Consider the following 25,352-nt stretch of genomic DNA (forward strand, 5'->3'; position numbering starts at 1 on the left):
AACTTTGTATGTTTGTAATCACTATATCCAATTATCAGTTGAAACATTGGGATATGCAAGGTTCTGCACAACATTGAAACTGGATGCACCATGTGACCGCGTGCTTTTTCATTTGTTTTGCAAATTGCAAGTAATTGATATAGCAACTTTTACTATGCGAATCAATCAATTTGCTTAGTAAGTTTGCACATTTAAAAATACTACGCAAACCAATAGCATTAGTAGAGATGTATGTTTTAGTAACATAGACCTCATTAAATCATTAGTAGGAATTGAATTGTGGATGGTTCTTCTTACGCCTTTTGATGTTTAGTGTTGTTTTCTTGTACTTTCGGTGTGCAGATTAATGCATAATGTTTTCGACTATGCATTTTTTGAAGAGGAAAATGGTAATAGGTGGTCCAGTATAGGGACCTTGTTTGCCCTAAGGATGTTAAGTTAGAGTTATTACGTCAAGTTTCAGAAATGTTTTAACTCTTACCTTGCTTGAGAGTTGTTACATTCTTGGGAGCAAATTTTCAAATTTTTACATTTGGCTACATCAGTTTTAGTTTTACCAAACAGTCTGTCCAACGTATCAGCAGAAAGCAATTCAGTTCAGCACCACAGTTTCTTTTGTCTCGTCGGAAAAGACACTAGATTACTCATCAATTTAGTCACATTGCCTCTTTTAGCAATCTGAAACTCAACGAGGCCCCCCAACTTGCTTCAGGAAGTACTTTTGGTTGCCGTAAGAAGATGAGAACAACTTGATATAAACACAACTTCTATTAGAGAAAAGTATCACAACCAAGACACCAAGTATACTGCCATCCTTTACAACTCCTTCTGCCTGGGTTTTACACAATGTGAAGGCACATTACATCTTATATGGATCCTATATGCATCTTCAGCCAATGATACAGAACCCAACATTAAGCCGCTCTTCGCAGAATTTTAAAGAATCTTCTAACTATTAAATCAACCTACAAAGTTGATAGTCATACTTTATGTAGATTTATGACTATGATTGCTTTTCTGAAATACATGAAACTATTTCTGATTGAATTCTTGATCTAATATAGATTTTCGAAAGAGATGCAAAAATGCTTTCATCTTCCTCCGACGTATTTGGCAGAAAGGGATTTCATATTTTTTCCCTTAGCTCTGCAACTGGAACATATACTACAGGTCGTTTGTTCAGACCAGGTTTATCTGTTACATCATTATTCTCGTTATCTATAGTCAACAACACTGTCTTCATCTTTTCAATTTTCTCCTTGAGACGGCAAATCCTCTCGATCTCAACAATGTATGGCAGCTCCTTGTTATCCGAACATGTTTGATTGACCTTTTTCTTTTGCAGGGCCACTTTTCTTTTTAAACTGCGTATCTGCTTCTTCGAGCTCACTGTTTTGCTTAACCATGGAGTAACCTGTAACACATCATTTCAACAACATAGTAGGGACTGGCTATTAGAATGAGATACAGAAGGTTTCTGCTGCAGGAAACAGACACAAATGTTCCACCCAAAAACAATAAAACTGAAGGAAAATGACACTAAAGTGCATGTGCTTGTACAATCTTGAACCGAAATGAGGAAGTCTCAACAACAAGGTAAAAGATCTCAAAATTGTGCTATGAACGCAATAAACAAGACAATAGAAAACAATAAAAATAAATAAAAAATATGAAAAAAAAAGGACAAAGACAAACACCTCCATCAAACCCAAGGCTCGTGCTAGGAGGGTAGGCTCTGGCTTAAGTCCAGTATAAATTTTTAACAAGTTAAAATCTTGTGAGTTCAATACTTTTAGGTAAATTACACATTGGGCTTAAGCTCGAGTAAATTTTGGAGAATAAAATCAACGTGAGCCCATGCAAAGTTCTATCTTCATCATCACCTGCCCAGCACGAACGCCTACGGCAGATCACAGAAGCCACTACCCAACATCTCAGCATTTAGATTTACAACAGAAGATTCACACAGATGGTCCAACAAGCCATTTACTAAGCCATGAGTATCATGTGTCTGCATGTATGTATTTAAGCATATGAAACAAGCAAGGAGTAAGCTATTCAATACCTCATCTGAATTCTTGGTTGGAAGAACAGTAGAACTTTTCTCCCCTTTTTTTCTCGAGGGAATAGTCACCAATTTCGAGTTCTTTCTTCTACGGAGTTTTCTCAATCTTTGGACTCTAGTTGCTAATGAAACTAAAGATGGATCATCCTCTGATGCCACTGCATCTGCACCTTGAATCTTGCCAGCTCCAATGCTTGACTGTTTGGTTATGCCATCAGAGTAAGTATAGAAAAGTTTTTGCCAGATTTGTGAGTTGTATGAGGTAGTGCGTGTTATATTTACTGATATTGTTCTTAGTTTCAATAACAATATTTTATATAAATTATAATTTATTTTTTTTCTGACACGTATAGAACAAAGGTCTGCACCTCTGCGGACTTCTTATGCATTGTTGAGCCTCCTATATCAACTTGGTCTTCGGAGCAAATGGTTGTCCACCAGATAATTCTTTTTATTAAGGTAGTAGCGGACTGCAGACCTTTGTTCTATATGTCTATTCATTGGATATGGGATTGTCTTTTTTCCCCGATGATAAAGAGATGAACTAGTTTTGGTTGGAGGGGACTAAACGAATATTATATCCCATAAATAGCTCACGGGATCTTGGCTCTTGGACCACAGTTCCACTCATTCTTAAATGAGGATGTGTAACAGAAAACCAACATAAAGGAACATACAGCTTCATCTCAAGGTCTTAAAGACATGCAAATGATGCAATTAATAAAAGTTTAAGGCCAACTAACCTTTCTTATTTTTAAAGCCGTATACCGAGCATTCTTGAACCACTTATTGATCTGAAAATAAAAAATTAGTTGCAAACTGAGGGTCTGGCAAAACGAGAAAAGATAAATAACTAAAAAACTATGAGAAAGAGGAAAGAGGCCATGAAAGACCTAAGGGATATGCAATGAGATGCTCACTACTGTCACTAGCGATGTTCAAGAACAACGAATTATATATGACACACCTTACCCTTCAACATGGGGTTTCATGACTCCCGACTTCCAATTTATTGCCTTCATTACAAATCGCCAATCAGTTTTCCCAATCTTTAAGTACTACTTTCTTCCTTCTTTGTGAAGAATTAAAAGGAAATTTTTGTAGATAGGGCTTAGAAGATGGAACAGTCTTCATCTAATTATTGGAAATTTATTATACATGGTTGTCTTAGCACTTATACCCTAAGTTCAGAAAAGTCATTTCTAAGTTACAACTTACTCTGGTTTTAGAAGATGGAACAGTCTTCATCTAATTATTGGAAATTTATTATACATGGTTGTCCTAGCACTTATACACTAAGTTCAGAAAAGCCATTTCTAAGTTACAACCTACTCTGGTTTTAGTGTGGATCAAGTCCAGCAGTCACGGAATTCTAGCTTACCTTCTCCAATGCAATTCCAAACTGCTTAGAAAGATTCTCCCTGACCACTCTCGATGGAAGTTCGTCTTCAGCAAACACTTCACGAAGTTTCTGTCGCAGCGAAAAAAAAGAGCATTCATTTCAGTAAGAATTTGATGATTTTAAGAATATGAGTTTTGAAATCATAAAACAAATTTAGAAAGTCAAATGCACCAGGAGCTTGATTGTTAAAATTGCCTTGTGACAGCCTTTTGCTTCTATACTGGAGATGAGGAGTCCAATTACCTTAACTGCATCTGGGGGAATTCTGAAGAGTTTTCTTCTCCCTTCTGAATTATAAGAAGATTTCTTCACATTTTTCCTACGGGTTACATTTGAAAAATCATTATCGGAATCACACAAAGCCACTCGATTACCGGCTGCATCAGACACATTTCTTCTGCGCTTTCTTCTACCAGGCCCCCAATCTTCATCTGCACTAATCTCTTCACTTTCAACCATATATTTACCAAACATTTCCTGCCAAATTGACCAAAATGATATACTTTATGTATATGGAAGGAACCCTGATACAAACTTGTAACAGAAGGTTGTGAGTTTGTGAAAAAAAATTAAATACACTTGTAAAAACAGAATACAACTATCATATGGCCTGGTCAAATAGGCAATTATTTATAGCCAATTCACATAACAATTTGATCTCTCTCCAAGGTTCTAGGACATACACAATATATGTTGGCTCTTCCAAAGATTTCAGTTACGCCAAAGAATACCAGAGGTTTTCGGGTCAGAATCCTTGACTGGAGGGTGAGATTAGCAACAAGAGGTGCCTGGTGGCCCATTATTTTAGTAAACATGTATATAGATAGAAACTGTTTCCTTCCCTATGTACTAAAAAAAATCGTGATCGAAGTAGTTAATGTCAATGTGTCCGACTTAAAAAACGGACTACCTATTTGTCCGCACTACATATACAGTCAAGTCCAGAGCAAAGAGGGTTAATTTCCACAGGTAAATACATAATTATCTCCTCACTGTCCATCACCACATGAATGCAATTATCTTCCAACTCTAATGCTCCACACTTAAATAACAGGATCATCTCCTCATTGTCTATCAGAACATGTTAGCAATAACCTTCCATGCATAACCAACTTTTCAGGTAGCAGAGTCCTTAAACGTTGCATGGATCCTCATTACATACACAGAATCAAGGTCCAAGTAGTTAATTGGTGTGACTTGAGAATTGTTATCTTATATCAAGGTGTCTAAAGCCTCGCGAATCAAATATGTAAGTCCTGGGGTCGCTCCACTCATAGCCAATTGGTTTTGAGTTGGATGCCCAAATGTAATATATGTCAATGTGTATGACTCCAAAGAATGGAGATAACCTATTTTTCCACACTACGCATACAATAAAGTCCAGAGCATTGAGGGTCAATTTCCGAATGTAAAGACAGAATCATCTTCCCATCGTCCATTCACCACATAATTGCAAATATCTTCCAACTTTCATGCTTGAAACAACAATAACAGAATCATCTCATCATTGTCTATCACCCCATGTTAGCAATCACCTTCCATGCATGACACAACTGTTTAGCAAAAAGAGTTCTTGAATTCGAGTTAATACTCACATCGTGCAATTTCTTATAATCAACATCTCTCCGTTGCCTACGTCGGTATGCAATTTGATCAGTAGAGCCATTGGAATCTGTGCTTATGAAGGTCTCAACACCGTAAATATCATTGGAATCCATGATTTGACTCTTGTCCCCATGAAATTGTCCCTCTATGCTACCATCTAATCTTTCTGAATGCAAACCATCTTCTGCATCAGAAGTCCAATATAAGCTACCAGAACTACTTGCATCATCAGACACGTTTTCCTCTGAACCCATTCTGCTAAAGCTGCAACTCATTTCATTTCTTTCTGGATCATAATCATCATCTTCAGAATCATCAGATGGCCAGTCACCTTCAGGATAAAGAGAGGCATCCTCATTATCAGTTGTAGTAGATGCTTCCAAGAAAATATCCTGACATGACCAGCAAAGAGAAAAACATGGTAAAACTCTAAAGCAATCAGTTCATATAATTTCTACTATATGCCAAAACTGAAAGTTGAAGACCGTAGTTAGAGTTTATTGCTTAGTAGCGACATATTCTGAAGTGCTATGCTATTGGAACTCTGATAAAGTAGTAGGAAAACCTGTTGAGGAAAACTTATAAAAAAAAAAGATCTAGCAGAATATATTAAGAAGAGTCGTTGATGAGACAGGTAACAAATCAGATTTTTCTTTTCTTAAGAGAGAGAGAGAGAATGTGAAACGAAATTAGAGACGCACCACCTAGAAGCATGCCAGGATGGAATAATTTGAATAAAACAGCATGCCCCATGAAAGCCCAAGCGTGGTACTAGTGAGCATTTTCATGGAAGTTGAGTACTCCGTATATGACAAAAGGGATTCAATCAAATATATAAGGAATACTTCAACAGAAGACTTCTTCTAATCTGTAACCAACTCAAGGTCAACCATTTGCCAACCCAACTAGTTTTTTTTACAGCACTCTTAATTATTAAAAGGTTAAAGCACTCTTATGAGGTCAGCCGGCATCCCGGCAATAATATCAAAAGTTTCACAGAGATAAATACTAAAACTCACTTGCCATTTGCTGTTTCCGGAAAATCGGGTCCCAAGATGTGCATTAATTGCTTCAAGTATTTCCATCTTACACTCACAAAATTTGCAGAACCACCCTTGATCATCAGGAGGAACTGGATTATCATCAATTTAAAAAAATTCAACTTTCATTAAGAAAGACGAAAAACAGAGATTCATGTAGCAGAGAAAAAGAGGGTTAGAGCATTCCACTCTTTAAAGAGAAAATATTAGGGAAGTAATGCTTACTATTCTCAGTGGCTAACGGAGGCTCCAGACATTTTTGGTGGAAAGCACAATTGCAAGACCCATCACAAAGTATAATGTCATTATCGGGAAATGCATCCTGCAGCTTGCACTTCGAGCAGAAGATCTATACAAGAAAACTGAGTTGTAAATACGCAATTCTTTAAGAAAGAGAATGGAATAGAAGTCCATACTCGGAGCAACATAAAGTTCAAACGCAGATGGTGGACACATATTCTGCAGTTCCACCAAAACCCATAGCAGCTAATCTCATAAATAAATTGTATTTGCAATTGTGTATTTCCATCAACGACGACATGCCAATTCTTCTCACGGTGTCCCATTTAAATAGACAAGTCCAAATAATGTAATAGGATACTTCTAGTAAAAAGTTATTTATAGGACAGAATCATTGCGACTTTATTATATTTTCTTTACTCACCCAAGTATAGGTTGAAAGTTTGGCAGGATCTCTGCCTGTGTGGGAGGGTGGTTGGGGGGGTGGGGGGAGCATCCATCCTTACATTACCAGACAAATTCCATAGCAGTAGTTAAGAAACTCACTCACAAGAGAAAATAACCCAACACCCATATGATAGACAACATAGTTTCCTACACTAGAGGAACCTTATGACAACAATGAATGAAGTTCTGAAAGAAACCAATTTATATAATATCCACAAAATTAGACTACTTTAAGGATATAAATACACATTGTAAGAATGTTAAAACAAGATGATAGCTACATATGCATACATGTTCATGGAGAACAGATCCATCTGCACTAATCACAGAATCTTCAATGTGTCCGTCAAAGCTAAGAGTTTCCAACTGGCGAATTGCATCGCGTATTCCAAGTTTACATTTCAATATCTGTTTCTTGGCTCTTTGAAGTTCCTTTTCCGGCTTAATCTTTTCTCGACTGCAAAGACAATATTTGAGAACAGAGAGCTCAATATTTGTTGAAACAATATAGATAAGATCAGGGTCAGAGAGTGGCCATCCATTGATGGGTTCAACAAAATCTTCTAACAGGAGAGCATCACCTACTTGTGTGCTCTACAGATACTGAATTGGGTGCAGTGCGAGCATTCTATATTGATAAGTAGTATTAGACTCCAAAACTAACGTGAGCCACATAAAATGATGGAGAATGATAGTTTAGAAGCTAAGTCAATGCACTGAATGTGCTCATAAACAAGAATGCATTGAGTGCAGTGACATGGAAAAAACATGTGGACGGACCCTATAAAGTATAAACACATCGAACATACTTTTAAAGTGTACCAATAACTACTAAATTTCCATCTCTTACAGTCTTCCTCTTCAACAATTCTCATTCAAGTAATCTAATTTCTAAACAAATAAGGAAGATGTAGCTGCACCAATCAGTTTCTTCCATGTCTCAGAAACATGCCCCTTCTACATATGGATTGCTTCAGAAACATGCCCCTTAAGAGCACACTGACAAAATCAATATTTCCATCTTTCCTCCAATAAGGAATTAACGCTTGCATTACTGAGCGGAGTAAAGTTCTATAGCACACCATCAATCCTATTAAGTTTATAGAATGCTTTCTTCCACCACTAGCTAGGCTTCTGAAAGTCTTTAACATACGAATTTTTTAAAGATGATCTTAAATCAAACAAGTTTTTAATAGTGAAGCAATCTCATACCTCTGGCCATTCCAACCCTCCCCAGAGTATGCCTCAATGAGGTTCTGCTCCAGTTTCATTTTGATCACGAGGTACCTTGTTCTTCTTTGCAAGCGAGACGCTTCATCTAGCTCCCCATTCTTTCTCTTCTTGCGCTTTCTCCGTCTTTGTATCTTTTGACTCTCAAAATATTTATCAGTAGCCTCTTCGAGTCCACGCCATTTATCGGTAGAAGATTTAACACCTTGGAGCCAGGAAGAAAGTGGCTTCTCAGAAGAATTGGTATCAGTGTCTTTAGATTGAGTTTTTGTCCTAACAGGTTTCCGATTCAGAGACTTGGGCCTGGCCCCACTGCTTGAGAGATCCACTGCTTTTCTCTTTGAGAAGACCGAACCAATTGTCTTTACATGAGATCTAGGTTTTGGTTTCCGTTTCTTGGTATGAAGAACTGTGCAACTATTCTTGTCCTGAAACGAGATATTTCTTTTGGAACCAATTCGCGTCTTGGAACAGCTGATGTTCCCAGCTTCCTGCATATCAATGTTGGCTTTAATGCCGACACCTTTTCAGACGTTGTAAATAGTAAAGTAGATAATACAACTCCCTGAAGAATGATTTCAATCTGCAAGAATAAAACGAAAAATTTAATAGACATAAAATTCTTCACACGAGCCTTACATTTCATTACATGGTATTTGGTCTTCTAAATCATCAGTGACACAAGCATTAAAACAAAAAATCCAAATGATTTGGCAATAATGCACATTTATGGCCGGAAAAGGCAATTACATAATGAATTAAATTTTTGATTCAACACAAATTTTCTTCTCTTTTCTATTAAACCTTAACACATATCTCCCCCATTGGCTCATTTACTTATCTTCCTACAAGTTACAAGATTGCAATTAAACACGATCAAATAACTCAATTCCAAGATAAAGAAACATTCTTTGGGAATGCAATTTTACAAGTAGCCACATATGATAATCTCTCCACAAAGAAACCAAATTTTCACCTCACATTTCAACATATACTCAAATACTAAAATTAAGCAGTTTAAAGATTGGGCACAAAATGAATGAGTTCAGGTTACATAAATGGTTGTTAATTAAGTAAACAAGAAACCAAGAGTGACTCACCTGAAAGAGAGTGCGTGCGTGCGTGGTAACAATGATGAGAAGAAAGTTGTAATCAATTTAAAGGCGTGTGTGAATGTGTCAGATTTGTTCTCAGTCACTTTGCTTTTTGGCTCTTTGTCTGACCAGTGACCACACGGGTGCGTTTTTATTTAATTAGTGCCCAATGTGTTGATTGTAATTTGTAAATACGTAAAAAACCTTTATGTATCTCTGTTGCAATTTCAAGATAATACTCCACTCTCCAGTCTCTCCTTGTTTCCTGTTGGTTAGTCCAAACAATGTGGCCATATCGTTAGAGACTCAGTCCAAACGGTGTGGCATATCGTTAGGTTTGCACAATGAATTACCTAGCCGGGTGGTTTAAGTTTGAGGTTTTCAAATTCAATTTTTTGAGACCAATGACACATTTGTAATAATTGTTTTTTTTTAGAGTCTGCCCAACACAATATGGAGTCCATAGGACTCATCTTTAATATGGTATTGAAGACCGCTATTTCTGTGGCCCAAATGGCTCATGTCACTCCACGTCGCCCGTTTAAAAATTGTCCACGTGTTATGGTCTCACTTGGAGGATCATCATTTGGTGCATTGTTTGGTGCTTCTGCTATGGCCTCACTTGTAAGATCATCACTTGCACTACTTAAACCACCTTTTTTTTTGTATTTATAATGCCAATCTGTCTTCTTCACAATTTTTTTGCCAAATTTACAACAAAACCAAACAAAAATAACTTAGTATAAACATGTTTGCAACAAACATGACTTACTTTGTCCTGTCCATGCAAATGGACTCTCCTGTGACAGCTTGAGATCTTGTCCAAGGTTTAGGTTTCAATCTTGGTGCTGTTTTGTTTGCATTGGTTGCATTGTTTGCTACTTGTGATGCAGAAAGACCCTTACATGACTTTGTATTATGCCCTTCTCCTTTACATTTGCTGCAAGTCATTTTCCTTTTTTTTACAACCCTAATTCTCTGCTTTTTAGGCCTTCAAATACCCCTAACCCATAGGAAGGTGGAAGAGATCTAAAATCCAACTATTGAAAGACTCTAAGAAATTACTGCATACATGTTCAGCTTTGAGTTCCTTAGGAAAGTGAGACTTAGCTCATGTTTCATATTCCTCCTTTTGCAACCACTTACATCTCTCAAAGTTTTCAGCTTTTTAAAGTTCTTATACATGTGCCTGAAACACAACCTATGTTGTGCTCTAGAGAATACATCCTTAACAGCTTGAATTAAACCATTTTGCCTGTCTAAAATAAAGGTAATAGGGCAAGGGTGTAGTTCTAGCTTTTCAGCCATGATACTCAAAAATTCACTCCAAAACTGCTTACACTCAGATCTACAAATGTATATAGCTAATGAAAATATACCATTATTTCCATCTAAAACAACTATGCTAAGCACCTGACCTCCATATTTCCCTTTAAGGAAACAACCATCCAACCCAATTGTAAAACCTTCAATACAAGCATAAAATGCAATACACGTACACTTCTTCAAATTGAAGTGTGTCAACATCTCTTGAGAACTTTGCAATGGTAGAAAGACCATTACTCTCATGAATCTACAACCAAACAACAAACATGCAATTAATTTGACAATTAAAATCTCACAAAAAGATATGTAAATTATTAAAACAGTTATAAAAAGTATTACCATGTCACATAGCACTAGTACCATGTTGTAGTTTTCCTTATAATCCCTATAAATCTGCTGCAAACACTTGAATCTTGCATTCCAAACTGTCCAATAACTTATGTTGACATGAAAAACCCTCACGACTTCTCCCTTTATGAAAACATGACTCATGGTTTTGAAATGAAACTTGGACAAAACAATAGAAAAATTACTATATTAGTACTAATTAAAATGAACTCCAAACACTTATAATAAACTAACCTTCATTTGATTTTGAATTTTTCTAACAACCCAATTTGCATTGGCCATTCTAATGAACATATTACAATCAACCTGACAAGTATGTACTGCATTTAGTGTATTCAGTCTCATTGTGAATCCATCATCTTGTCTCCTGAAATAAGTTACCCATGGACATTGTACTTTCTTTTTGTCTTCCCCCAAACATTTGACCCTAATTCTTCTCAGGTCATTCTTGATCGATCAAGTCACCAGAAAACCTATTTGCTATACAGAAATCAATTATATTTTCTATCAAAACATCAATGTTTGGCCACTCCATTCCTACCTCCCAAACTGTAGGTTTGTTTACAAACTGCTCACTTACATCATCTCCACCTTCCATATATATTGTATGTCATTGCAATAAAGTCAACAAAGTCCACTCTTTCTACAATTATATACCCCTCATCATCCTCAATCTCATCTATAGGTCTTAGTGGTGGCGGTGGAGGTGAAAAATGTGTTGGTGGAGGACTCATGGTTTGGTTATGTGGAAGCTGAAATGTGTAAAGGAGATGCATTGGTTGTTGAAGTGATAGGTGCTATTATTGGTGGTGGATTTGAAATATCAGCTAGTGCTGAATTGATAGGTGTTATTGGTGGTAAATCATCATTCCAGTCTTCCTTTTCCTCAGAATCAACTAATGTACCAAGACATTTTTTTGTATAAAAATCATCAGTATCTTTGACGATTGAATTATTATACTTGATACTTCTTCTCCTTGTAGTCTTCTTCTTCACATTCTTCTTAAGCTTTGGAGTTGTAACCTGTGGAGTTGGTTGGTACAACTATAGTTTCCACCAACTTAATAAGTTCTCCTTCGAATTCAACAAATACATGACTCCACCCACTTATATCTTTATCCATGTTAGCCTACATTTGCATCAAATTATTGTCATTCTTAACATACACCTTCTCACCATTAAAAAGATACAATACTTCAAACACTCCACTAATATCAAACAAATAGTTCTCTTTTAGATCATATACTAAGTCCACATAATTTATCCTATCCCCGTCCACATTCTTCATCTTCTCCATACCACCACTCCTATAATTATCATTGGCATATTGTGAACCATCATGTGTCTCTTCAAATGCCCCATGATAATGCAGCATCAAATTTCTCTTAGCCAAATAGTCATTTTCCATCTGTATTTGATACATACGATTATTATGAGTAAAAACAAAACAAACAAAATGCAACATATTTAGGAATACTGCTCTATATTTAGCCTACAATACAATTATGAATCATGTTTACAATCACCAAAACTTAAAATGTAACTAAGTATGTAGAGTCAACTATGTAATGTACTCAGACAAGAGAATTTGAAGATACAAAATGAAACCCACTTGATTTTTTGCGATTTCCAAATTGTTGCTACTTAAAGAAGTTTATGTAATATTTCTTCAGACGAAAACATAACATTTTTATAAATGTTTTATATTTGTTACTTAATTAACCTACTTGAAAGTTGAAACCACCTAAAAACATATTAAAACTTATTAAAGGTTTGAAATTTAAGTGACTTACCTTGAACTCAAAGTTGGATCTCATATAAGTTGGATCTCGCGTAAGTAAACAACATTCTAGCAAGCTATTTTAGCTCCAAGGTATCTTCTTCCCTTTTTTTCTAAACCAAAAAAAGTTGGATTTGTGAGATAAAACCATGTTTGAGTTGACAGTGAAGAGGATAGCTAAAAATGTGGTGATCTTTGCGTGATATTTTACAGTCAAGCAAATGTGCTCTTACTGATGAGACGCGTTCCGCATGAAATGTTCTAGACCGTTGATTTGGTGAGTCGTGGCTTGACAAGGTGATGACACGTGGCAATAGGGTGGGAACATGAGAGTATAGTTTGGTCATTTTAGGTTAGTCAATGAGCACGCTGACTTATCATGCTGTGAAACTGGGGACGGAATTCTAATTGGAAAAGTTGATGGGGGCGGAACACTAAAAAACTTAAATAATAAAGGAAAAAACAAATCCTCGTTATCAAAATACTTTTTGCTTTAGGATTATTTCAAGTTTTCAACCAAAAACTTGTGAAATTTGACAATCCGACAGCAATGGAGTACTTTATTATAACATCACAAGCATTCAATCTTTACTGGGGTTCCAAAAGCATAGATGGGTGACAGTTTCATAGCGAATGAATTATTACATGAAATTTTCCCACATCAGAACTGAAAAAAGTATCTTGTTTGTTACAAGATCCGGGGAACAAGAAAAGGAAATCACAGGCATACGGTCTTTCTTGACTAAATCGCCAATGGAGACAACCACCGGTCCTGCATTACGCAACAAAAGGAGTAGAATTTATTTAAAAAACAGACCTAAAAAAGAACAAATATAATTCAACAGAAAAGATCTAAAAAGTATGTTGATACCAAATATAGATTACTTGCAGCATCTATTATCATGGAAAAACTGAAGAATAAACACTAGGGGTCAATCAAACAATCACCTGTTTTATCCATCATGCCTTACAAACCCTCATAGAGATCAACTAGGATCTTCTTTCGTAATTCAAATCTTATCTCGAATCACATTTATATCTTACCTAAAACACTATCCTGACTATTTTCAGTTTATGTGCCCTTTCAAGAGCCTTTGAAATCTAACGACTGCTCAATGCTAAAGAACTTCTTCTTTAATCAGCTAAGCATCTGAAATAACTAAATCCTATTTTATCTCATATTCAGGATACACCTGATTTGTTTCTGTAGGTACTCTATATCAAGTGTCGCTACTAGCATATCATAAACTGTTTTGGTTAGATATCAATATATTTCATAGTTACCGAATTAAAAAAATAATCTATCAGAAGTACTACACTACAACCTTATCCAAATCAGTTGACCAGTAGGACATAAGAACCAATTACTCCAACAGCTAAGCAAAGAAAAATCAAGAAAATAACCAAAACCTAAACATAACCACCAAAAGTATAAACCTGTAAGTTATATTTTATTTATTCCTCAATCATTTAAAAATGCATCTGTTCCAAATCATTTCAGCACGTCCGTGAAATTATATTGTACCAGTAAAGCAATAATTTTATTAATTATAGATCTAGACTGACAGAGAAAGTCACTCTAAACTCCCAATTACAAAAGGCATACTACAATAATGATACTCCATCCAACCATAAGGAGAACAAACCAAAAATCAAATCCCAAAGCATATTCTTCGCACTGATAACAACAAAATTAGCTAAGTATTTCCTCCCTACTTTTGTTAATCTCTCTGTTTTATTTTGTGGGGCTATTCCCTCATATTTTCACTTTATCTTCCTGAGCCGTCTTGTTAATCATCCAATGATATTAGCATGTATCTGTTCGTTTTTCATATTCATTTGTGCATACCAAATTAGGTCTGCGAAATGTTTTGGACTACCTTTTTGTGACTTTTTCTGAACTAGCCACCATCTGCACTTCAATGTTAAAATACTCTTTAAAACAACATAGTAAGTAACATTCTTTTTATCTATAATTATACAAGCAAGATGCCCATTTCTAAAACCCTTTCACTTCAAGAAAGAGAAAACAAGTTCTATCTAAATGAATATTATATGCCAGCATCAGAACATAGTGGCGGTAGAAGCATGAGCATACTGTTCTTTCAAAGGCATAGAAATAACATTTCAGTTTCCAAAAATGTTGTACAAAGATAAACAGGACGCACATAACGAAACGACAACTTCACACGGGATCCACATGACAATATGCTTGTGATTAAAAGTTGACAATCAACAAATACTATAAGCATTAGAGTGTAACTATCAGAGTATCAGTACAGCTTTGTCCTTGGGAGCAACGACATATCAACCAAGGAATTCATATTCATTTGGTCGAAAGTGTGGGATGAGTTAAAAGAAATTTGTAACTAGAAGGTACTGTGGTAGTACGGAAGATGATATAAGCTCTCTTTCTGAATTTAGATGAGGGTTCTCTTGGTCTGATTGGATCATCTTTTCAACACTAAGAAAGTGATAATAACTAACCATTTTACCCATAGTACTAACGTATTAATATGGGTTGACCAATAGGGCTAAGTACTCCTATACCCAGAACAAAGACCAGTCAACAAAAATAACCAAAATTCAGAGAAAATACAATAGCTTTAATAACGAAAACGACATTTTAGTTTTCATTCAATCCACTCTACAAGAACAACAAAAATGCACAGGGGTAGAAGCCACCAAAGTTTATCCAACACCAATGACAGACAGTAACTTGAATCTTACAGCATTCCTCAAATGTTTGGAGCTCTAAAGTTATCCACAATTGGAACTTCTTCTTTATATTGTTCATTAATCTGATAAGTCTTGGATTTTGACTCAACCTTACTGAAAGGTCGAGAATGACAATGCTTTTAAATTTTTTTGCAAACATAGTGAAACAACTGAAAATCCAAATCTGATTTCCACAGGTGTACAAAGTCATCTATGATAACCTTATTGCGGGATAGCAAACACGGAATCCAACCCAGGCCCGTTTCTTTGTACTTTAAGATAACCAATATATACGCTGGACAAACTGAATCAATTAAATCAAGCTATTAAAACTCACTTCAAAGGTAACCTTTTGTCATTTTCTGGACTAATAGTGCCTTATATCCTCTTCTTCAATCTTTAATTTAAAATTCATATATAAGTTCAGTATTTTGGAGACAACCAGGCCCAACCTAAGTCCGCAGTCTGAAAATCAGGATAAAAATAGGCCAAGAGGACTTCAAGAAATATTATAGCCCAAAGTTGAGGCCCAACAATCAGGCTTGAAGTTAAACTAAAGACAAACTTGCTTGGGACAAACTAACCATATAAATTAGTTGAGTCAAATTATTTCCAAACACCATAATTCAAGTGCTCAATTCCATACCCCCATTTTTAGTTTCATCACAAGTACATGAAGTAAACCCTCTTTAGAAATACTCAGTTTCATTCCAAGTACTTTCTCTAAACTCAGACCCAAAAGAATCCTGAATTTAGCAAATATAGTTGATGTATTAACACGGAGTCCAAAACAGTACATCAGCCTTCAATCACTCAGTAAATTAACAATAACAAAATGCACAAAGAAAACCCACTATCCAAAGGGATAAAATAAAAATTAGACATCCTATAAGCATCAAAAGCAATATACCCTTCACATACACAACATGACCCAACTAAGTCCCAAGTCCAAACACTGAAACTTCTTCTTTAACTTATAATCTCAAATTCAAGAACATTCTAACATTTACCCCTCACATGACCCAACTAAGTCCTAAGTCCGAACACCAGTTTAAAACTAAGCATAATCAACTGAGATCCACCACTGAAGTAACTTCACTCAAGTTAATCTCAAAGACCTAAATTCCAAGTTCTCAAATTCATATCCCCTTTTTCTTTCCCATCGGCAGTTTCATCAAAACATTCTAGATCCCTCCCCATGTACCAAGTCTCTCCTCAGTCCTCAAGCCTAGACATATATTCTACCCTCCACATACACAAGATATACAATGTGTCTAACACGGACACGTGGATACGCACCAGACACAAATTATTTTCAAAATATGGTGTGTCCATATAACATAGCTATAAATAGGCTAATATGACATCAAAATCTAACCTTATAACCCATTTTCAATGCCTAAAACACAAATTTTAAGTTATTCCCAAACACCACAATTCAATTTATCAATTTCATATCCTGTTTTTAGTCTCATCACACACATTCTAGATCCCTCACCCTGTATCAAAACTATACTGACACTTACATAGTTACATTAACTAAACCCCTCTTTAACTACCCCATTTCAATCATTCTACTTTATCTACCTTCAAATCCAAAACAATCCAAATTCAGTAATAGCATTATAAACTCATAGGGAGTCATAGAGTTTCTTACACCCAAAAGATAAGTGGATTGCAGAGCATCTTCCAAACACAATAGTGTGGGTTCTTTGGTTGGAGCGAAATCGGAAATTTTAAAAGCAAGGAGAAAGAATTGTGAAAGATCTTAATTGAAGTTAAAGAGACTTCGTATAATTGGTCGAGGAGCGATGTTCACTTTAGGGAGTTGAGATTTCAAGATTTTATTGTGAATGGGGATAATATAGTCTCGAAATCTTTGCATTTTTCGTTTGTTGGTTTATATGGAGCGTAACTATTAGCATCATACTAACACTGGTGATTCCGTGTGATTGTAAAAAGGAATTAGGGAATGAAATATAACTTTTCCTGATCAAATAAAAAATGCTCATAGTAAACCAACATTCCAAAATAACTACATATCCCATAAGCATTAAGATTGGACATAAAAACCCAAAATCAACCAGTCAAATCAATCAATCTAATTTAACGCTACCTGATATAATGACCGGCGTGTTCTTTAACATGCTAAAGAAGGAATAATCAAGCATTGTAAAATACTCATTTTATATTCATTATTCAACATACTTCCTCTATATTCAGATCCAAAAACTACCCACATTCAATTAACAAACAAAAATACCCAAATATTAACCAATAAATTCAATTAAAGCAAATCAATGAATCTAATCATAATTAAAAGGATGATATGATATACCTGACAATTAATGAGCAGCATGTTCTTGGGCATGAGCAAGATGACGACGTTCTTCAGGAAGAGCAACCAAGTAAGAGAAAATCATCCCACCAAAACAAACATGGTAAATAGGATCAGGTGAACTGGTCAGAATATATTTCTTATGATAATTATCCATCCCTTTGTTAATTGCTTCTTTCACTTTCTCAATTGTTAATCTCGGTTTCAGATATGAAGGTAATTCCCTCACTTTCAGTCCTTTGATTTCACTGTACAACTTTCTCATCGCCATTTTTTTTTGACAGAGAAATTCGAAACCCTAGTTTTACAACTGCTGTTTTTTTTTATCGATATATATGTGTTATGCCGACGATATGTTTCGATATATATTTGCTACACGTGCGCGCTAGCTGTTTTTGTTTTTACATGTCCCGCTTCCAAGATGATTCATCAGTTTTTGTATTGATAATAAATTCGGCAGAGACATAACAGTTACAGTTCATGAATCGTTATCATGACTTGAAATGCCCTTCCAAAAATACCAACGCAATCACAAGGACATTATAGTACTTGAGTCACCAACAGAAACAACTTTTTCTATTCTCGAATGATTAGTTAACTAACTAACTACCTGACAATGACTAAACGACCAAAATGCCCTCGTGGGGATGGGGTCTGTTCTTCTTTGCGAACATTTTGGAGAGAATTGAGAGAGAGAAAAGAGAGAGGTTGTTGTTTGATTAAGTAACTTTTTTTCTTAAAAAAAAAAAAAAAAAAAAAAAAAAAGTGAACGGTTTGCTATAAACAACAAGAACATCCTTTTCTTTGAATTCTTATAATTTTGTTGTACCATTATTAATTATATCTTTGTGGAATCCATTAATGGGAACTCTTCAAAGCTTAAGAAAAGCTTATGGAGCTCTCAAGGATTCCACCATGGTTGGCCTTGCTAAGGTCAATAGTGAGTTCAAGGTAATGATTTATGTTCACATGCAAATTCTTAACACCATTGAGTTATAACGCATTTTTATGTTCTTTGTTGGACCTTATGAATCCGTTCTTGGTTGAAGGATTTGGATATAGCAATAGTCAAGGCCACAAATCATGTCGAGTGCCCGCCAAAGGAAAGACATGTTAGAAGTAAGCTACAATACCATGTTTCTTTTTTCCTGGTACTGGATTTTATAAGGTGTTTGTTGAATTTTCGTCGAATTTAAGTGTCAGCATTTATTTTCACATTTTGAAACCTCTAGTAATACGTGATGGTGATCATATGGTGGATACATTTTAGAAAGGACTGAATCTGCATTTCTAAATGGAGTTTTCATTTGATTCTCATATACATTGCTACTTGTTTGTAGTACATTGTTGGATTGTTACAATTCTGATTCAATTGTTGCACTTCCAGAAATCTTCGCTGCAACCTCTGCAATGCGCCCACGTGCAGATGTGGCTTATTGCATCCATGCACTTGCAAGAAGATTGACCAAGACGCGGAACTGGATTGTAATATCTCTTACCTCCATATTCTTCTATGTGTTCTTATCTTTATTTATTTTTTGTTGTCCACAAGTCATTCTGACAAACCAAATTATGATACTGTGTTTTGCCGGTTTGTACAAGTTAAATCATGGACAATAGTACCTCATGTCAAGTAATTCCATATAGGTCCATATCCTAGAATGGCTAAGGAGTTTAGCTTAAAGACACCGGAGTCGGTTAAAATACAAGGAATTGAAGAGTCATGCAAATTCCTGTAGAGGTGTCCATGATTTGATAGGAAATGAACTCGTTGTCTCGTTGATGTGTGAGAATCAACAGTCTGAAAATTGTATTATACTGTTAGTCCTGATGTTTACTGTTGTCATAGCATCTACTATGCTAATGGCCGGCATGGGGTTGGCTGGGAAGCCATTATATTGTTCCTTCAGTGTTTTTGATTATTTTCATTCTTGAGTTTTGACTCTCATAAAAAAAATGGGACATCCAATCATATGCCCGATTTTGATTATGGGTAACATTTCTATAGGTGGCATTGAAGACTTTGATAGTTATTCATAGGGCACTGAGAGAGGGGGATCCAACCTTTAGAGAAGAGTTGCTGAACTACTCGCAGAGAGGTCATATTCTCCAAATCTCCAATTTTAAGGATGATTCAAGCCCTCTTTGTAAGTTCATCCTTGTCAAATTACATGGCAAACTAAAGTTTGGCGCTGAGCTGCTGGGCCTTTTAGAAATGTTTATGCTTACTATTTGATGGATTGCATTTGTATCCATGAAGCTTGGGATTGCTCTGCATGGGTCCGGACATATGCTCTCTTTCTAGAGGAACGTCTCGAGTGTTTTAGAATATTACACTATGATATAGAGGCAGAGAAGTGGACCAAACCTTCAAATCGACAGGCCAAGGTGTGTCTGCAGTGTGCTATGCTTCAAAGAAGCATGACCAGAGTGGTCTATGTATCATGGTTCTACAATTTCTACTTCCTTTTAACTTTTCATTATGCTGCAGGGTCACAGTAGGACAAGGGTGTTGGGTAGGGAAGAATTGTTGGAGCACTTGCCTGCACTACAACAATTACTATATCGCCTCATCGGTTGCCAGGTATCTTGCTAAACGCTCATTGTAAATTTTTTCCCCTTAAGAGCCAAGAACTAAACATCAATGACTTGGACGAAAAAACTGGATATCATTGACGTAGTCCCTTACTGAATTTTCCTCTTATATTGGGATCTCTAATTTTGTCTACATTTTTGCAGCCCGAGGGAGCAGCTTTCACCAACTATCTTATACAGTATGCATTGGCCCTAGTATGTACCTTCTGATTATGTCTTATTCACCATTATATTTGATGCTGAAAGAAGAATTATCTCTTTTCTATCAAAAAAATATAGTTTTGATTAGGAAATTTTAGTATAAACGAACTCTTCCATTTTCTGTTTCTTTTTACATATTTTCTGTGTTCAGTGTACTGTAATTTCAAATGTCAAATTGTCAGAGGCAGGAAAATTGATTTATTCAGGCGTCAAATTAAGTTTACTTTTCTAAACCCATAGTTTGTTTACCAGCAATGTCACTTGAGAGAGGTTCTCAGATAAAAGGGTCCAGTTTAGTTTCTTTGTGTTGATTGGTCATATACCACTCTGATCTCTCTTAAATATGCTTGTGTTTAGCCGTATCCAAGAGTCATAAGAAGTACAAAAGAGTTAGGTCTTATTTCAGAAGGATTTCCATTGATAAAGCATTATGGAGATAAATCTTCTTTTGCTCTTCGAAGTTTTTTGTCTGATCTTTAAGAGTGACTACAGAAGGAACTGTTCATGGTGTTGTTTGGTAACTCTGGTGCCAAACTTAAGATAACACATGCTGTCATATCTAATTATAAACATGTAACCTAAGAAGCTTCACAAATTGGTTGCAGGTATTGAAAGAAAGCTTTAAAATATATTGTGCTATCAATGATGGAATCATAAATCTCATGGACATGGTAAGCTCATACTTTAACATGCTCAAATTCTTATTTATAGTTCGAGATAACCAATAATTACTAGAATCTTTGTTTGTTTCAGTACTTTGAAATGACAAGACATGATGCAATTAAAGCGCTCAACATTTATAAAAGAGCTGGCCAGCAGGTTTTGACCCTTGGTTTAAACTTGTACCACTTATAATTCTGATAATGGCACGCAAGATCAGGTTTATTGAGAACTTTTCTGAGAAATCATTTTTCTTTAACAGGCTGAAAATCTTGCGGAATTCTATGAGTTTTCCAAAGGTTTGGAGCTTGCTAGGAACTTCCAATTTCCAACTCTAAGACAGGTTAGTTTTACTTGAACATATATTGGCTGATGCTCATAATCAATCTTTTGTTGTTTTATATATATCTCCCACACAAGTGTTCCTTCTCTACAGCCGCCTCCATCATGTCTTGCAACGATGGAAGAATATATAAGAGAAGCACCCCGTGTAGGTTCTGTATCTAATAAGAGACTTGTAAGTAAATTCAACTATTCTGTTTTCTGTTCTGTTAGTTTGATCCAGAGTATCGCATTTTAGGGAGTATGAGAGAAGTAAATTTGCAACGATGTTGCTAACTTTTTATTGATATCAATATTTCTAACCAGGAATATAGGGAGAGAGAAGAAGTCCAACAAAATCAAGAACATCCTTCACCTCTAGAAAGTGAGAAACCTGTAGAAGAGGAAATACCTCCAATGCTAGACACAGAAGAACCTCCACCTAAGGTTGAGGAGGAATCCCATCCTGCACCTACTGAAGACACAGGAGATTTGCTAGTAAGTTCTATTTGTTTGCAATAGTAGGTTGTGGAAACTCCTATTAAATGTGACAATTGTGTACATCTTCTGCAGGGTCTGAATGAAATAAATCCTGCAGCTGCTGAACTTGAGGAAAGTAATGCACTGGCTCTTGCGATAGTTCCACCAGGTAGGTTATGGCGTTCGAACTTTGGTTCCTTAATGAGGAACATAATCTTTCTTTTTTTGAATAGATAAGATCTGGCAACAAGGCTAATTTGGGGCTTAGAAATAATATAAAACTCCATATAAATAAGTATCTTGCTATGCTGAGAATGTGTACCTTGCAGTTTTCAAAGTCGTCATGGTCTATCCTATGCACATTTCTTTCCACATAAAACACATTGTCCCAGTTTAACTCCTCAACGTTTTCCACATGAAAGATGTGTCTGGTTGTCTGTTGTCATGTGTTCTATTTAGAAGTTGTTTCTTACTTGATGTCTAAACGTTTTATCTCAAAATATTTGCAGGAGATGGTGTGAATCATGGACTACCAAACTTTGGCGATACTAATTCCTCCGGATGGGAGCTTGCTCTGGTTACCCATCCGAGTAGCAACACCACTCACGTTACTGAAAGCAAACTGGTCTATAACCCCACTTTCATCTTAGCTTTCATTTTCATTAGCCCTTTGTAGATAGGTTGCTTAAAAACGACAACTTTTTTCTAATGCATATATCTTAATCCTTGCAAAACTCTCGTGTCCACATTAACGTGTTATTGCAATATGGGTTACTGCAGTGTCTGACCACTTCATTCTCTTTTCTCTGTTACAGGCTGGTGGATTTGACAGACTCTTGCTTGATAGCTTATATGAAGACGATGTATCCAGGAGGCAACAACAACAGAATTTGGGATATGGAGTTGGGATGAGTAATCAAAATCCCTTTGATCCACATGATCCATTTTCCATGTCAAACAACATAGCTCCTCCCCCTAACGTGCAGATGGCTTTAATGGCTCAACAACATCAACAACAAATGTTACTGCAACAACAACAACAGATGATGATGGGACCTCAACAATACCCACCACAATATCCTCAACAACAGCAGTATCTAAACCAATATCCTCAGCCGCAGACGGGATCCGCCAACCCCTTTGGTGATCCATTTTCAGGTCTCACACAGAGCTCAATGCCACAGGGACATGGTAATCATAATTTGATCTAGAAGGCCACTATTCTTTCGTTCTTGTAAAGGCTGATGAGTTATCTTTATTGTAACGAATTTGTGAGTGTAGTTCTTTTTTACCCTTTTTATATGTCAGACATTGATCATTAAGTCTGAGGACTTGTAGATGTCCTCTGAGTTATCTTTAACAAGTGTACTAGTTCTACCTTTGTCCAGTAATATATCTCTCATATATTAAACCGTTGCTCCAACTAACATTTCAGTCTGGCCAAAAATCAATTAATAAAGGTACCGTATAGCTTCAAGAGCAAGTTTCAGCCTTATACATAGCGATCTTAGCTACATTTTGCTTTCTATCAGAGACTCAGAGTTACTATTTAGATCACAAACAAAATCAAGCAACATATCACGTCCAAGCAAACAGAACGATGAGAAAACATTTATTTACGGAAATTTTGGTAGATGTTCCCCTGCCTAATTTACTCAGGTATAGCCGTATAGCGTATAGGACACATTTCTCTCTTTGAAAATTACCTCTTCTGAATATACTAAATAAGCCTGGAGTGAGAATGCCAAGCTTTCCAGATCATAATTTCAAGATGGTGACTGTTATGCTATCAAGGTCTTACTCTTATTCCTTGCCAATCTTATTAATGAATTCATCACATGAACAAGGTTGATAATGCCCCAGAATCCCTATACATCAGCTGTCACTCTGTCAGTTTAATCACCCAGAGATTGTGGGCAGAAAGCATATATGGAAACATACATCCACGTAGAAATAATTCAGTTATAAGACCATCAGAACTGACAGGATTACAAACAGAAGGAAGAATTGTACTTCCATTATTTCAAAGTAAAACATATGAGTCCACAAAACTGAAGCAAAAGCTGGATTGTTAAATAACACAAGGCAGTCTACTTTGGCACTGCAAAAGAAAACTCCAACATCAAGGTCGACTTGAAGTCTCTACTCTCTACTGTTCAGCGACATCTAGGCGGACGAAATCGACACCCTGCAAATTATATACAAAGTAAGGTACAATTTTGATGTGCTTGTACAAGTGAATGCTCAGACACAGCCAGTTGTAGTAATCTGTACGTATAGTACTAGGAAATAAACAATATATAATGCAAAGAATTGTGGGCAAGATTGGACATTGACATCTCTGGCTCATCATTGCCAAGTATAAGCCCGAGCTTCTAATGAAAGCATATGGATTTCTATATCTGCTGTACAAAAACTAACCACTTTTCTGACCCTTTCGAGGCAGGTATCACATATAGTTTTTCTTGATTAGTAATGCGTGTATGATAATTACTGAAAGACATGTTACATATGTTTCAATCTAACAAAGTTATTGTCTCCGCTGAAAAGACATATCTGATTACTTATGTGCAATCAATCTCGAAATATAAATTGACAATTAAAATAAATTTAAGAGGTAAGAGGATGGAAATAAAAGGGCATTACAAATTGGTCCACCTGGCCTATCGAAAGCAGCATCTGCTAGTATTGAGCTCAAGAGTATAAAAAGTAAGAAGACACAAAACAACCTGCAGAAAGATCGGTTGAAGAAACCCTGTCGAAAATCTGTCACATGTGAAGGAAACTTCATGGCGAAATATTTGATATTCGTAATTGAAAAGTCTAAGCACTCCTCAGTTTTCTTCTCACCACTCAGTTCCTCAACAACTATTAATAGCAGAATTTCTAGGGACTTAAGTCAGACTTTGGAGGATGCGGAGGACTTCGATCTTGAGACGCATGAGTTCAAACGTGTACCAGACTTCAGGATTTGTCCGATCTGTTTTAAGTCCAGCCACTACGGGAAATGTGGCACACTTGACTTTAGAGAATAACTGAAGCCATAACTTTTAAATAGCTTTGGATTCATTACAACAGCCTATTTAAAATATTCAAGTGGAAACTAACTAGCAAACGAAAAAAAATACATCCGTACATGCAATCATGCATGCTTTTAATCTTTTCACACGGAATCCATTCACGACTTTGTAGAAGTGTCGGGTGGTCAATCCCTTGGAGCGTATCTACTTAAGAGTTGGACACCCTCATCGGTCCTCCCAGCCCTGCTGTAGCCGTGAATTAAAAATTTCATAGCTAGAAGTGCCAGGCATTTGGTGATCCCAAACAAGCATTTGAAAAAAATTAAAAAATAAAACTCTCTTTGCCTCTTCCACTCGACCTTGAAGGCTTGAAAACAATATGAGTCCATAAGCACATTGGATGTAAATTCATTAGGATATACGTTCATCAACACTTTGAATG

At 36.1% G+C, this 25,352-nt stretch overlaps 3 protein-coding genes and 2 long non-coding RNA genes across 6 annotated transcripts; 1 reads left to right on the forward strand and 4 right to left on the reverse strand.

Annotated features, from left to right (window-relative positions):
- Positions 1–914: 914 nt before the first annotated feature.
- PRHA (pathogenesis related homeodomain protein A) lies at positions 915–9,270 on the reverse strand. Of its 2 annotated transcripts, none has more exons than XM_086601479.1 (11): positions 9,130–9,270; positions 8,012–8,612; positions 7,091–7,256; positions 6,338–6,461; positions 6,092–6,186; positions 5,063–5,464; positions 3,711–3,944; positions 3,447–3,536; positions 2,809–2,859; positions 2,066–2,263; positions 915–1,414 (listed from the first exon to the last, which is right to left on the reverse strand). In XM_086601479.1, the coding sequence occupies exons 2-11, from the start codon at positions 8,524–8,526 to the stop codon at positions 1,127–1,129; spliced, it is 2,163 nt and encodes a 720-aa protein (XP_086457605.1). In that variant the 5' UTR covers positions 8,527–8,612; positions 9,130–9,270; the 3' UTR covers positions 915–1,126. The 2 variants fall into 2 exon arrangements, with proteins under 2 accessions (XP_086457605.1, XP_086457604.1); XM_086601478.1 differs by having other exon boundaries at positions 6,092–6,204.
- A 1,746-nt stretch (positions 9,271–11,016) lies between these two features.
- On the reverse strand, positions 11,017–12,804 carry LOC147509171 (uncharacterized). Its single transcript, XR_015218411.1, has 2 exons — positions 12,591–12,804; positions 11,017–12,205 (listed from the first exon to the last, which is right to left on the reverse strand). It is a non-coding gene; the product is annotated as an uncharacterized LOC147509171 (long non-coding RNA).
- Positions 12,805–13,109: 305 nt separating this feature from the next.
- On the reverse strand, positions 13,110–17,947 carry LOC147509172 (ATP-dependent RNA helicase). The gene is made up of 2 exons (XM_086601482.1): positions 17,634–17,947; positions 13,110–13,349 (listed from the first exon to the last, which is right to left on the reverse strand). Exon 1 carries the CDS (start codon positions 17,902–17,904, stop codon positions 17,641–17,643), a length of 264 nt encoding a protein of 87 aa, XP_086457608.1. The 5' UTR covers positions 17,905–17,947; the 3' UTR covers positions 13,110–13,349; positions 17,634–17,640.
- A 366-nt stretch (positions 17,948–18,313) lies between these two features.
- Positions 18,314–23,301, forward strand: LOC147509173 (putative clathrin assembly protein At5g57200). Its single transcript, XM_086601481.1, has 15 exons — positions 18,314–18,584; positions 18,683–18,752; positions 19,021–19,118; positions 19,642–19,780; positions 19,894–20,021; positions 20,125–20,217; positions 20,373–20,423; positions 21,035–21,100; positions 21,183–21,248; positions 21,352–21,432; positions 21,526–21,606; positions 21,738–21,908; positions 21,984–22,059; positions 22,400–22,515; positions 22,706–23,301. The coding sequence occupies exons 1-15, from the start codon at positions 18,495–18,497 to the stop codon at positions 23,099–23,101; spliced, it is 1,722 nt and encodes a 573-aa protein (XP_086457607.1). The 5' UTR covers positions 18,314–18,494; the 3' UTR covers positions 23,102–23,301.
- A 537-nt stretch (positions 23,302–23,838) lies between these two features.
- Positions 23,839–24,916, reverse strand: LOC147509174 (uncharacterized). The gene is made up of 2 exons (XR_015218410.1): positions 24,537–24,916; positions 23,839–24,078 (listed from the first exon to the last, which is right to left on the reverse strand). It is a non-coding gene; the product is annotated as an uncharacterized LOC147509174 (long non-coding RNA).
- Between the last annotated feature and the right edge of the window lie 436 nt (positions 24,917–25,352).

The sequence above is a fragment of the Coptis chinensis genome, chromosome 3, assembly GCF_015680905.1.
Source record: "Coptis chinensis isolate HL-2020 chromosome 3, ASM1568090v1, whole genome shotgun sequence".
NCBI classification, from domain to species: Eukaryota; Viridiplantae; Streptophyta; class Magnoliopsida; order Ranunculales; family Ranunculaceae; genus Coptis; species Coptis chinensis.